Genomic DNA, 14,603 nt, shown 5'->3' on the forward strand with positions numbered 1-14,603 from the left:
AAGCGGTAGATACTATGCATCTCTGCTATCAAGATGAAAGGTAGTAGCATCTTGTTTCAGGGTACTTGGGGAGAATATTCCTGAGCCATGGTGAAATAAAATAGGAACCTCTGTGATAAACAGAGCTCTCAGCTCCTTGGGTCATTAGGCCATTGCTGGAAATAAAACACGATGACTGTGGGCAAGAATCAAGAACTATTGACAGAAGCCATTCCTACATGCATTTTGGATGAGTTTCTGTCTTAGCATGACTGATAGCTCTCCTGCTTTGCAGCAGCATTCTCAGACTCAAATTTCAAGATGCAAATATAAGAGCTGACAGTCAATTTGTTATGAAGTGTTCTTTAATACAGTTCCAGTAAAACTCAGCCTGTTTGACGGTGAGTAACGGAGAATTTGAGGTCTGAATGTGTAATGTCAAGAGGGGTTGAAACTTCTAAAAACTCTCTTTGATTGTAGTTGTGGAAGGTTGAAATTATCCATTTGTTTTGACCAAGGGGAGTAGTAGGGTAACTTAAAGAAAGGATACTTGTTTACAGCCGTATAACAAGTGTGGAGCTGATACCAAAATAGTTTTTAATGTGCTTAGTAGGCTATTTTATGTCAAAGCTGAAAAGCAACAGCATCATAATATATCTTATATCCACTAATGAGTTTTAGTAAGTACCTAGCACGTACCTCACAAGTGGGGTGGATCATTTCATCTGGCTGTAAAGGCAAACCATATTCAAATACAGAAAATATGCAAGTTCTATTTTTTGAAACCAAGACAGTTAGAGAAGGATAATTTTTTATTTTCAAATTATAAAATTCTCACAAATATGTAAATGTCATCTTCCCTCTAGTCAATTAGAAAGCTAAACTTAGAAACAACAAAACCTTGTTCTCATGAAAAGTCACTGGGATTAGAGACATTTGAAATCCTTCTTCCAGGACTAAAGTCCAGGATTTTTATTCAAACTATTTTTTAACTGGAAACAAGTCTTAGGCAGCTGGTCTTACATGCTGGTAAGGTATTTTGCCTCTGGCATCCATTTGTCTTATGCCTGTATCAGCGGACCTTTCACATCCCTTGTTACTGCTTAACTGATCATTCAGGTTTTCCTCCTACCCTGACGTCTGTTGTCATGACAGAGGAAGATGAGATTGCTTTAATATGATTTCTTAGCAAAATCTTACTGGCTGTTACTTGCATTTTTTCTTAACTTTTAGAACCCTTGATTATGAATTGCTTTATTATTTGATCTGTTATTACTCCAGGAATTGAAGCTAAGCTGACCAATTCTTAATTCCTTAGACTTTTTCCCAGCCTTTCAAAGACACGTGCTCTATTGCCTTTCTCTAGCCTGCCAGAACTTTCTACATCTTTCCCAAGTTTTGAGACTATTATTTAATTTTAATTCTTGCAGTATCACAGTTGATTATTACCCAGCCAGGACAATTTGAAAACAACATACTTAAATATGTATAAATATAAATATAAAAAAATATATAAATGCATATTATAAATAAATAGATAAATAAATAAATAGATAGATAGAAAATAAATAAATAAGTAAGTAAATAAATATCATCATACTTCTCTTATCTAGACCAAATTTGTACCCCCTTTTCTTTGCTGTTGGTTTTACTAACACCTGATCACAGTTAAAACTTTTAGGGAGCACTGAAACTAAACAGGTAGGAAACACTTCTGTTTCCTTGTGCTGGTAGTTTGGAAGGGTAGAGAAACAAAGTTTTCCCTTTGCCTTTTTGTTACTTTATTTTCTTATTATCTCTCGTGTCCTTTGCAGTTCCATTTCATTTCATGCTATAGAAGTTTTTTATTCTTGAGCATATGGGACAGATGGGCAGCATCAGAAAGATTATGAGTGATCAGGGAGGAGCTGGGTTAATCTTAATGGTGGAATCAGAGAAAGTTGAGTGGAAGACAGAGGTGGACTTCCTCTTCCATCAAATCCTGTCTCCATGGTGGAGAAGAGTACCACCACTGTCTTTTAGGTACACATACATTAGGGTTCAGTTTTGACTATGGAATCATCACCATGTAAATGTGAAGAAAAACTGACAATAAGGGAAATGAGCACCAAAATTATTATTTCTTCACACCTGCTTGGGAATGTTCTGAGTTAAATACTGTGTGTGTACAACCGTTAGATGGTTGATAAGCTTGTAAGTCAACTAAACTGATGGAAAGGCTTACATAGGGATATAAATATATGTAATATGACACATATTCAGAATTGCCTGCCTATTTATGTGTGCTAAATCTGTGTCCAAAATCTAGTTACATTTTCTCATATGTGTGGTGGAGTTTGGCACATATGCATACCATCAAATATATGATCTTTTTTTATGTATAGTGAAGGAGTCCCTTTTGCTGTTACAGGCTGGGTTGTGCATTTGGAGAGTTTGTCCCAAAAAGTTAGTGTGGATGCTAGTACCCTTTAGAAGAAGCTAACTGTTAATCCTGCTTATGGACTTTGATTGTCTGAAGTTGTCTTTCATGCTCAGATAAATATATTAGCTTAAAATACAGTGTTTTAATGGAATTTGACTTATATCACATAGATACACATAAAGTATAACCTTATTAAACCAAAATGCTTGGCTGAACTTGGGCTTTTTTGCATAATGTTGTGTTATATTAAATTGTGAATTTTTAGTGCATCAGGATGAATGAAATCTCTCTGTACTGAAATTTAGGCCCTGTGAAGGGGTTTGGCAAATTGTTTTGTAATGCAGCTCAGAATCAGAAACCACCAGTCCCAAAAGAACTATAATTCTAACTGTAAACAGGGTGTTAATAAAACAAAAATTTGAAGATAAATTTTAAGTTAAATTTGAAAAAAATGGAGTATCATGTAATTCTTGAGCTATGATTTAGTATCTTAAAACTTCACATCTTAAATAAAATATAATGTAAAGTTTCTGACACTTTTTAAAATGAGTTCTTCCTAAATCAATTTTCTGCAGTGGTTAGCAGTAACTTTCCTGTAAAAAACTGATGTGTAGCTTTATGCTGAAGATGGTTCATTATTAAATACTACTTTTTAAATGTTATTCCAAAGTGAAATTAACATGCTGCTTTTTTTGTCTTGCTGTCTTGCACAGGTGTCATTTTTCTTGTTCATTATTTTTGTGGTGTATACCATGCTGCCCTTCAACATGAGGGATGCTATAGTTGCCAGCGTCTTGACCTCTGCATCTCATACGATTGTGCTGAGCGTCTGTCTATCAGGTACAGCTGTTGTAAAGGAACACTTGGTTTGGCAGGTAGGTGCTTTGTGGAATTAATGATTAATTGTGCACTTAATAGCCTGGTAAATGAGCCAGGAGTGCCTCAGTGGGTGCTGGGGAGTATAAGTTTATTTCTGAATTGCTACAGACTTAATTCACAGGTAGTCACATTCTAATAATGAGGCATCAGTAATGTTATGTCTTGCTGAATTGCATGTTAACTGGTGGAATCTGTAGCAACGTAGCACTTACCACAATGCTTGAAAAATTGTGTGATGCAGCCGTACTGTGTTAGATTCGTTACCACTCTGGTATGTAAACCATACTGCTCACCTCATTAAAGCCCAACTTCCAAGACCAAGGATTTTTTTCCAGATATCAGTGTTATCCTTGACTCAAAAAAGCATTGTTCCTTTGAATACCCTAATGTCTGCTGGGTTAAAGATCTGTTGTGAAGACATTGCCCTCTCCAAGTCTGCTGTAGGGCTTGTCCTGTAATTCTCAGCCATTTGTAAGAAATTTACAGCGTCTTCCTGCTTGGGGCCACTGACTGAAGGGGACTGGCTGGTTCCAGACTCCATGACATTTAGGAAACCCATCTGTGTCTGAAGTTGAGTCTTGGCTCGTAACTCAGCTCTGGTACTTTACTACTTGACATACTGCAGATCAATAATTTTTAAAAATCCAAGTACTAGGAGTTGTTTTTCCTTACTGTTTTGCAGAAGATCTTTTAATTGGTGTAAAACTACAGGTTTTGTTGTAGTACTGTGAAGATTCCAGCTATCATTGACAGAAATCTGTATTTTTAAGGAAAAGATAGTTTTATTTTGAAAAGAAAATACATCTTTTTTTTTTATATAGTTAAGTCATTTTAGGTAAACAGAAGTATTTTAACTTTTGCATCAAAATGATACTGAAGCTTAAGAGTAAGCATTCTTATAAACATACCAGTAGAATAAGAAAGATAGACATCATGGTATTTATTGTGAATAGCATGAAGAATGAAGCGAATAATTTCTACTTACCTTTTAACTTACTTGAGCTTTATTTTGAAAAATATTGTGTCTCAATAACTTTGAAATTGCAGTGATTTTACAGAAGTCATGCCCTGTACGTTGTTCAGGAAAATACATTTCATTTCCAGATACGGCTGCAGATTTGTGTTATATGAGATACTGAAAATGAAGGTCACAAACAAAATACGTTCCAATATTTAGTTTTGTTTAGACATTCTAAATAATGAGATAAGCGGGTTTGCTTTTCTCTTGCTGATTTGGGTTAGTTGCATATTTTTTGCCGAAGTTGCCAAGTTGTGCTGTATGTTAAGCAAGGACTGTGATCATCTGCAGTCAATGTAGTATTTTAGTAATTCAGTAATACAGTTATTGATAATTGTAGTGTAATAAATCAGGGACACTGTTATTCTTGGTTTTCTGTCAACTTATGGCTTTTAATCTGGGTATAGATATACTGCTAAAACGGTATTAATGTTTGCCACTCCTTTCCTAAAAGCATTTTGGGTTGGAGCTGCTGTTTGCAGAATCATTTCATTTTTCCTGGCTATCTTTCTAGACCATTAAAATTTGTTATATCTAAACCAGTGCTTTCAGAATGTGTTATATTTTTAACCATATCATGTCTCCAGAATCAAAAGAAAGGAATCATGGGCTGTGATGTACAATTAGTGTCTTTCACCTGATCTGTGACTTCCTGTTTCATTCAGAGTGGAAGTCTTCGAGCAATTTGTACATTTGTTAAGAGTATTTGATTTCCAGTATGTTACTAATTTTCTTTTCTTTCTTTGTAAGATGTGTTAAATGTTCTGAATAGTTTGGCAGTTACTGAAGGTACTGAGTGCACTGCGTTCTTATGAAAGTGTGGAAGGGACTAAATGCCACTCTCACAGTCCATTTGCCCTCTGTACACTTTTAGATTACTATTGTTTATACTTTGGAGTGTAAGCAAAAAAATGTTTTTGTGTTCTTTGCTTCTGAAAATTGAGACCACAAATAAAGGATTAGATCAGAGATACTGATTACACTAAAAAGAGAAATAACATTTGTCAGTGATATACCTCAAGTTGGTATAGGATAAGTGTGTGTAATTAACAGCAACAAATCAAAAAGCTGGGGTATAGTTGTTTAAAAGAACCATGGTGCTGAATGGGGTTTTTTGGGGGAAAAAAAAAAAAAAAAAAAAGAATATATATACATATTGCTGAGATCTGGACTCAAGCTGCTTTGCAGAGCTTGGACACTAAAGCCCAGAGATGGTGAACTGATAGTAGACTGAAATTTTAAAGCTTACAGAAGCACGTTCAGGGCTAAGTAGAGTAAATCTGGCTTGTGGAGCTACGCTTGTCTTTGACAAAATTTGATTATTTTGATTTCAGGGCTACTGCTTCAACAAAGCAGAAAAAATGCATACAGTGTTAGCAATGAACAGTCTATTTCCTTCTGGCATGGAATTTTTTTCTAGAGGACAGATAGGGAACCAGTAATATGCACTTAAGAAGCAGAAAGACAGTGGTGTAACAAAACTACCTGCAGGTAAACATCAGGTATTATAGCATACGTATCCTGTATATATAGAAAATAGTCTTCTGTAGAGAGTACCCACATCTCCTTTATAACTGCTTCCTATGTATTGGAAGACCTAGATTAAATCTTTGAGCTTTCTGTTCTCTTGACTGAACAAACGCCATTCTTTCAGTCTTCTTGTGTCAAGTTCTGCCTGATGATGCTTTTGGTAGCCCTCTGCTGGACCCTCTGCAATTTTTCAGCATCTTCCAGTAACTCTGGTTGGCATCCCATAGTATTTTGGAAGTTAATCATACCTTCAGTCTATTGGTAGAGAAAAATTGATGTTCAGAGGCATTTGCTTATTGCAGTGGGTTGACCCTGGCTGGACGCTGGGTGCCCACCAAAGCTGCACTGTCACTCCCCTCCTCAGCTGGGCAGGGGAGACAAAATACAACAAAACGCTTGTGGGTCGAGGTAAAGGCAGGGTGAGATCACTCACCAATTACTGTTATGAGCAAAACCAACTTGACTTGGGAAAGTTAGTTTAATTTATTCCCAATCAAAACACAGTAGGACAACGAGAAATAAACCCAAATCCTAAACACCTTCCCCCCACCCCTGTCTTCTTTCCAGGCTTAACTTAATTCCTGATTTCTCTACCTCCTCCCTGCAAGCAGCACAGGGGGATGGGGAATGGGGTTGAGGTCAGCTCATCACACGTTGTTTCTGCTGCTCCTTCTTCCTCACACTCTTCCCCTGCTCCAGCATGGGGTCCCTCCCATGGAAGACAGTCCTCCATGAACTTCTTCAATAAGAATCCTTCCCACGGGCTGCAGTTCTTCACATGCTGCTCCAGCTGGGTCCCCCACAGGGTCATAGGTCCTGCCAGCAAACCTGCTTCAGCGTGGGCTGCCCACAGGTCACAGTCTCCTTTGGGCATCCACCTGCTCTGGCATGGGGCCCTCCATGGGCTGCAGGTGGATATCTGCTCCACCACAGACCTACCTCCCTGGACTGCAAGGGAATCTCTGCTCCATCACCTGGAGCCCCTCCTGCCCTCCTTCTGCACTGACCTGGGTGTCTGCAGAGCTGTTGCTCTCACGTACTCTCACTCCTTCCTCTCTTCCACTGGTGCAGGTTTACCCCACCTCCCCCCTTCTTAAGATGCTATCCCAGAGGCACTACCACCACTGCTGATGGGCTCAGCCTTGGCCAGCGGTGGGTCCATCTTGGAGCCAGCTGGCATTGGTTCCATTGGACATGGGGGAAACTTCTGGCATCTTCTTACAGAAGCCACCCCTGTAGCCCTGCCATGACAAAAACCTTGCCATGCAAACGCACTACACTTATTTTGAGATTTGGCAGAGCCTATCCTACTGGTTTTGTCATTACTTCTGTTGTCCTCTGTAAAGTTTTATGCCCAAAATTGGCTTCAGTAAGGCTTAGCATGCTCTTGATTATCCAGTGTTGGTTTCAGCCAGAGATACTGAGATACAAGCCTCCTGCTGGGCTAAAGAATCCTTCAACACACTCTGCTGGTTACATAAACTGGTTTGTGTTTGACCTATGCACATCTTTGGGGGGGAGGGAATCCGCCTTGGTTTAAAAATTGGCAAGGATGGAGTTGACTGTCAGTGTTAAAATTTTATTCCTGTGTCCTAATAGGAATGTGCCTAGCCTTGTCATCCAGCTTCTGGATCTAATTATTCTGGCCGGTAGACTGACAGACCCAATAGTATCCATTTTCTGGTTCTCCCATGAGAGTACTTCTAGAATATCATGAATTTGCCTTATAACTTTTCTGTTAGTAAAACAAATAAGTTGTCTGCTTTTGCACTAGGTCAGCCTTTCATCACTTTCACAGTTCTTTGAGTCCTTACTTGTGTTTCATTAACGTCTTTCTTGCAACATGGACATCAGCCTTAGAGGAACATGCTGGAGGCAGCTGCAGCAGTGCCAAATGCTAATCGGGGGGTAGGTCTACAAAGGGATTAGTGTGCTGCAGCGCTCAGCACAGAGACACAGACTCTACAGTGGAATACCCAGTCAGTCTCCCCTTGCAGTTCTGTGGGGAGTTTAATGCACAGCTATGGAATCTGTGACAGGGAGGAGGAAAAAAAAGAGTCCTGTGTTCCAGTCTCAGTTTATGAAAAAGTAACTTTGTGTGTACAGAGATCAATTTTATTTTATTTATTTTTTTATATATATATAATTTTAATCCTAACCCTTAAAAGGCACACGGTCTGGAATCTGGGATTCTGCCCACTTTTTCCAGGTGAGCATCGTACTGCCAAACAGAGGATGTTATTCTCTCTGCCTCGGGAGCGTGGTGGTTAGGACTGCTGCAAGAGAACACGGCTCTAGTTATGGCACTGAGGCACTTGGCTCAGGCGGCTTTCGCAACTTAACATCCCTTTCAGTTATTGCTGGAAGGGAAAGTATTTCCCTGCTATCCCTTGCTATAAACACATAACCCATTTCTTCCCAAACCAGAACAGATTCTCATCAGATACTTGTGTTTTCCCTGCTCTATTCAACTGCTCAACCATTCTGATCTCATAATGGGTTGATACTGTTGGCAGAGGTAATTTTGCTCTTATTTTGTTAAAAAGAGCTAACCAGAATAATTAAACAAACTATAATCTTCCATTTTTCTTTTTCCTTATGTTATATATGAGGAGTGTGTGCTTTGGGGTTTTTTTTGGTCTATTCTAGTATTTCAAAAAAAGTATTGCTGTTTTACTCTCTCAATGAGTAATTTTGTTGTTCTTGTCATCTTTTTCATCAGTTGTGGCTAAATGTTTTCCAAGCCTTGGCTAAATCACTATAAAATGCCATTCATGTTTTGGTTTTGGGGTTGGTTTTTTTTTTTTCTTTAAACTAGTGTTCCATACCTTTTGGGATTTTTTTTGGCAGTTCCTTGCAGCATTGTATAAAAGGGTCCCTTTTAGAGGCACAAAATTGTAACTGGGCAGCATGCATGTGTACGTGTGTGTATATATATATATTTATTACTCTGTTCAAGAATTCATATAGCAAACAGAAACAATTTGTAACAGCTTTTTGTAAGTAGTGTTTCGTCTTTGCTTTTGTTATCAGTTTCTTTCTGGTAGCCTGGATAAATCCTAAGATGATGATCTCTCCTGGTGGAAAAAAATGAATTGCTACATGAAAATGTTATTTTCAAGAACATTTGAATTGGGAAATTCCCAGACTACATCCACAAGATCTTGTGCATTTTCCATCAGCGAGGCAGAGGTCTCCTATTATGATATGGATTTTATTCTATGTGCTGTGGACAGCTAAAGATGAGGCTGCTACCTAATTCTTGTGTGATCTGCTGGTGTATATGCATAAACTAGCTTTAGAGTACCTCCAGATTGTGGTTTCTGATTGACTTCTGATTCACGAGCTTTTGGTATAATTTGTTTCAAGATCTGTAGTGACTAAGAAATTGGGAGTTTAATTTTTTTTAAATAAAGCCACCTTCCCTTTTTCAGCACACTGTTGGCTTGTTTGGTTTGGGTTTGTTTTTTTTTCCCCTGAATGGGCCATCATAGCCATTGATTTTTAACTGCACAATCAGGCAAAGTCTCCCTTCCTCCCATTTGAATCTCCAAACTTTCTTGCTACTAGTTTGAATCTCTAACCTTGCTGCTACTAGAGCCATTTTGTTCCTTTGTAGAGGGGGTTGGTGCTCCAGACGCCTCCTCTTGGGGTCTGATTCTGCAGGCTGCAATGGGACCTCGCCTATTCTTTGAAAATGCTGATAGATTTAATCTTACAGACACTCTTCAAAATTGGGTGGATAATTCTGATAGCATGTGGCAGGCCTTCCTCTTCTTGGCTACTCACAAGCCTGCTATTGGAGATCCAGTGGCTGGATCATTAGGTGTTTCAGCCCTCAGAGCACTTTCAGCAGGTATCGCCCGATGAGCAAACCCCCCTCTGGTACGGCTTGCCTTTGTTGTACTGATTCTTTGAGATTATCCCAGACTCTCAGCAGCCACAGGAGCCTTCTGGCTTACGTTGTGTGTCTTCTTCCACAGGTGGCATTTATACTCTTCTTTATCTTTTCTGGCGTAACTAGTGGTTTTGTACTGTGTGGGGTTTTTTTTATGAAGTTTAAAATCCAAGATCTGCCATGTATGTGTTTTCTGTCTGGAAAATTCATGTGTCTTGTACAGTGAAACCAGTTAACTTGATGTGATCTCTATTTGTCAAAAGTGCACTGCGTTTATACACATGTACACAACAAATATGTGCATTTATGTACAGCTGGCTGTACAGCTGGCTGCATAGACTGACACATGCAGCGCTCACACAGAGAACCAGTGGCCCCATCCTGCTGCCCACTCTGGCCAACCGGGATGAAGGTCTGTCAGTTGATATGGTGTATTGCATATATCAATGCATACATACCATAGATCCCTCAGTTGGGCTCAGGCACGCAGTCCACCCAGTAGATGCCCCTGGATCCCAGTCTCCCCAGCTGCTGGCACCTGGACATACAAGCCCCACTCCAGCTGTTGGTACTGCCCCCCTCGCTTGCGGCCATGCACACATACATGGACATCTCTCTGTCAGTCGCCCAGATCATGTCACTTACCAACCAGCTGGTCCAGCTTTATCACTGCTAGTGCTCACTTGCACACCTGCACTTGCTGCTGACAGGGCCCCCCTGTGGGCTGTGGCTGTAGCCCAGCTGCTGCACACCACACAGACCTGCACACACACATATTCACACAGACTGGAGAGTCCCTCACCGAGGAAAAGAGTTAGAAATTGAGTTTAATGAGAAGACAGGACAGACTGCACTGGTCAGACACAGGGCATGGCCAGGCCAGTGTAACAAGAAGTAAACCTCCTTTTTATCCCCTTCTCTCTCTTTTCCCCTCTATTTTGATGTCCCTCCCCAAATCACCACAGTCTTTCCCTACATTTGATTCCTGCCCTAAACATCCCATAATGTCTTCCATTGCCCTGTATCTATCACATGTCCATGCCCTTGGGCAGTCATCTCCCGTAGTCCAAGAGGTGATCTGGAGAGCTCTTCCTGATGACCCATGGGGATGGGCGTCGCACCTGGACATTGGGCCAAGACTCCCCTGGGACAGCCTGAAGAGGGGCCTGGGCAGGTTGTCCCTTCCTTGGGGTCCTTAATTTGGGTTCCTGCCCACCTTTCTTCCTCTTTTCCCCTCTGGGCTTGTGCAGGTGGGCTGATGGCTCCTGTGATGGGCCTGGGGGTAGCTCGGTGTTATTCAGGCTTCCCATCACCATTGTCTCTCTGTGCTCCTGTGTGTGTGTTTGTGTGCAGCTTTTGATCATTTAATCTAACAGAAATTACATGATTATTTCTGTCAAGATTCATGAGATCCCAGAGTCACAGGATGGTCAGGTTGGAAGGGACCTCTGGAAATCATATAGTCCAACCCCCTGCTGAAGCAGGTTCACCTAGAGCAGGCTGCACAGAATTGCATCTGGATCTCCAGAGAAGGAGTTTCCACAGCCTCTCTGGGCAGCCTGTTCCAGTGCTCTCTCACCCTCAAATCAAAGAAGCTCTTCCTCACATTCAGCTGGAACTCCCTGTGTGGCAGTTTGTGCCCGTTGCCCCTTGTCCTGTTGCTGGGCACCACTGAAAAGACCCTGGCCCCATCCTCTTGACACTTGTCCTTAAGATATTTGTATACATTGGTAAGATCCCCTCTCAGTCTTCTCTTCTCCAGGCTAAAGAGGCCCAGCTCCCGCAGCCTTTCCTCATCAGAGAGATGCTCCAGTCCTCTCATCGTCTTTGTAGCCCTTGATGATGCTTAACATGTGTTTTGCAATTTGTACTTAACAGAAATCTCTAAAAGAACATACCATATCAAAATTACAAATATTTCCGTAGATCTAGTTAGCTTTTTCAGAATTAATAGTTTTTCTTATGTTTCTATGTCTCATCAGCTCCTAGAAAAATATGAAATTGACAGTATCAGATGATGGGCTAGATTTTTAAACGCAGGCAACTTTGGTATGGCATCTATAATATACATTTAGATGTTCTAATCAACGGGCAGCATATAGGCGTATACCTTTTGTTTAGAGCACTGATTTAAACTCGTAACAGCAAAATAAAATTAAAAAGCTTCAGTATTCACTGGCTAATAAAAGAAGAAAATTTACAGCTCTAGGGCTCAGAAACAGAATAGGAGTTGGTTTATGCTGTTATCATGCAGTAAAAGAAAAAATCATGTTTATTTAAAAAAAAAAAAACAACTGGGAAAAAAAGACCATGTCTTTAAGTACAATCATTGTTGTATAACCCCTGGGCTGTATAGCTACACAGTGAAAGCTTAAAGCACTCAGGAATTTTAGTAGTGTGAATGGCTAAAAGCTGTTGCTGTAGGTTGAGTGTACCCTTCTCCCTTGAATACCTCTTTTTGAAGGAGATGGGGAACTTCCGAAGGGTAATGCGGCTTATACAACTCTTGCTTTCTCCCACACAGTTAAATGGAATGAGTTGCTGTTGTCCCTGCTGAAGGGGTGGAGGGCAGTGACTGCTATTGAAGGAGGGAGGCTATTTCTTTTGGCAGCAGCTATTGATGTCCCATCCCTCACCCCTTTCTCCCTTTGTGCTCCCCACCCGGGCAGCAGTCTGGCTCACTGCAGTGTGCAGCAGCTGCAAACCTGTTTTGACAGAGGAAAGCTGTGTCCTGCATGACACAATACAGTAGGCATATTTTTTTATTATTACATATGTTTCTTTACTCCTGATTTTGTTCATAAATCTGGGCAGATATTGAAATACCATCTACTATGTTTTTTTTAACTAATTTTTACAATCTGCAGGTATACTTTGTGTTTCACTCATTCTTTAAGACAATCTGTACAGTTTGGATATGCTTATGAAGAGCGCATTTGCCACCAAGAGTATAGATATGTAGGAGATTGCATAAGTGCATTTCATAATACTTAAGCATTAACAGAGAGAATGTGAACATCTTCCAGAAAGTCCTTAAGGCTGTAAAGAGAAGACCCGCAATACTTAATGTGGTACAAATCAGCAAAGTCTGAGAATTGCATGCTATGGTGAAGTGAAAGCATGTGTGCAGGCAGCAATGTGGGCTTTCAAAGGCAGCATTTACCCTCAGCCCAAAATCAGCATCTAAGAAATGTATAGAAAATCGTTCTGATGAGATGTGTAGGAAATAATCAAAGCACAGAAGACAAGTAAGAAATACATCCTTTGTTTAAAATCATTGAAATACCTCCAGTTAGCATTGATTCTTAACCTTTACTGAAAGGATCAGATTGCCTTTTGTGACCACTCCATTTAGTATTTTTATCAGCAATGAAATTAATTTGTATATTTATCAGTCTTACACTACTTCAGCTTACATTTCTTATCCTAAAAATGAATTTTTTTAGCAGTTTTAGTTTTCCAAAATACATATCTATTTGATTAACAAATCCAGCCTTTTATTAATGAAGTTATAACATGTCTATGTTAGAATGCTCAATCCTAAGGCTGCTGTATGTCCAGAAATGTAAAATAGTTAAACAGCTGGCTGGAAATTCCAGGGCTTCTAAGCTGGAACAGAAAGCAGCATGCTGTACTGGCTGTGCCTTCCTCTCATGCATAACATTGCTGAACCAGCAACTAAACTTTCACCGTACAGAATACCTTTTGCAAGGGAGTTGTATTCCATATCCTTTTAAGGATGACCTTAATGTAAATAACTTACTAGGGAAAGGCTAAATCTATGCATTCAGAATTTTGTAATACGGTCCTTCCAGGTAATTTTTCTAGAGTAAAGAACCTTTAATTTCCTTCAGTTGAGTTAGTTTTGCTGTTTTCTTCCCATTTTCACAGACATTGCCTGGTCTTTTCAGTTACATAGTACCTTTACAGCTTGGTATTTGTGAAATTTATTGTGAATTGCTTCTCATTGCAGCTGAAGCATAAAATTCATGGCAAGATACTCACTGTAGACACGACTCTTTGTCATTTTATGTACTTGTACAGGTATCATCTATCCCTACATGTTATTTTCAAGAATTCAGTAGAAGAAAAATGCCTTTGACTATCAAGATGTGGATACATTTCCCCATCCTGTCAGCCACTCAGTGCAGTATAAAATAAGAGGGAGCAGGAATCCAAACACGTTTTGTTGTGTAGAGAAGCTTTTGGTGAGTCTGGTGAACTGGTGAATCCAGTTGAGATACCCCCCTTCCAAAATTACTGACTTCCCAAAGCTGCAGTGGTTCAAGCCCCCATCTGTTCAGACATGCCTGCAATAGGATGTGATCTTTTTATTTGTCCTCTGCTATGCCCAAATGCTAAGATGCTCATCAGGTAGGAGAAGTCATTCCTTTTGCAGTCACTTTCTAAAATTTACACTCTTGTGCATTCCTGCCAGTGCTCGCTCACACAAGTGCTTGGATAGCCCTCCTTTCCCTCAGCCCACTTCTACCGTATATTAGTCCTTGGTGTGTTTCAGTAAAGCGCTGGCTGCAGAGCTGCCTGGCTTTTAATTACTAACTACAGCCTCCAAGTGCCAATGTTGTAGGCACTGTGGAAGCATGTGATGGAATTGTTTAATGCTCCCAAAAAAGCAAGTGGAGGCCAGAAGCAAATGAGGTAGCACAGACTTCTGCCACAGATTTATTTTTTTTCTTGGCAGCTACAGCTACACTGCTGGTAGAAGGGGAGCTGTTCTCTCTGGCACTGGAGCTGGGTGGCACAGCCCTTGTTCACCTGTCTAAACTCCAGACCCTTCTTTCTTCCCCAAACTGGGCAGCCAAGCGTCAGCTGTCTCTGAATAATTCCTGATGTGTTCTGGCCCCCAAGATGTGTCA

At 40.2% G+C, this 14,603-nt stretch overlaps 1 protein-coding gene across 2 annotated transcripts in view; it reads left to right on the plus strand.

The window, feature by feature from the left end:
- ADCY2 (adenylate cyclase 2) overlaps window positions 1-14,603 on the plus strand; it is a 225,060-nt gene that overhangs the window by 62,251 nt on the left and 148,206 nt on the right. For both annotated transcript variants that reach the window (XM_055705834.1, XM_055705833.1), the window contains exon 3: window positions 3,115-3,276. In XM_055705834.1, coding sequence (XP_055561809.1) covers window positions 3,115-3,276 — 162 coding nt within the window. The remainder of the gene's footprint in view (window positions 1-3,114; window positions 3,277-14,603) is intronic.

The sequence above is a fragment of the Falco cherrug genome, chromosome 3 (genome assembly GCF_023634085.1).
Source record: "Falco cherrug isolate bFalChe1 chromosome 3, bFalChe1.pri, whole genome shotgun sequence".
NCBI lineage: Eukaryota > Metazoa > Chordata > Aves > Falconiformes > Falconidae > Falco > Falco cherrug.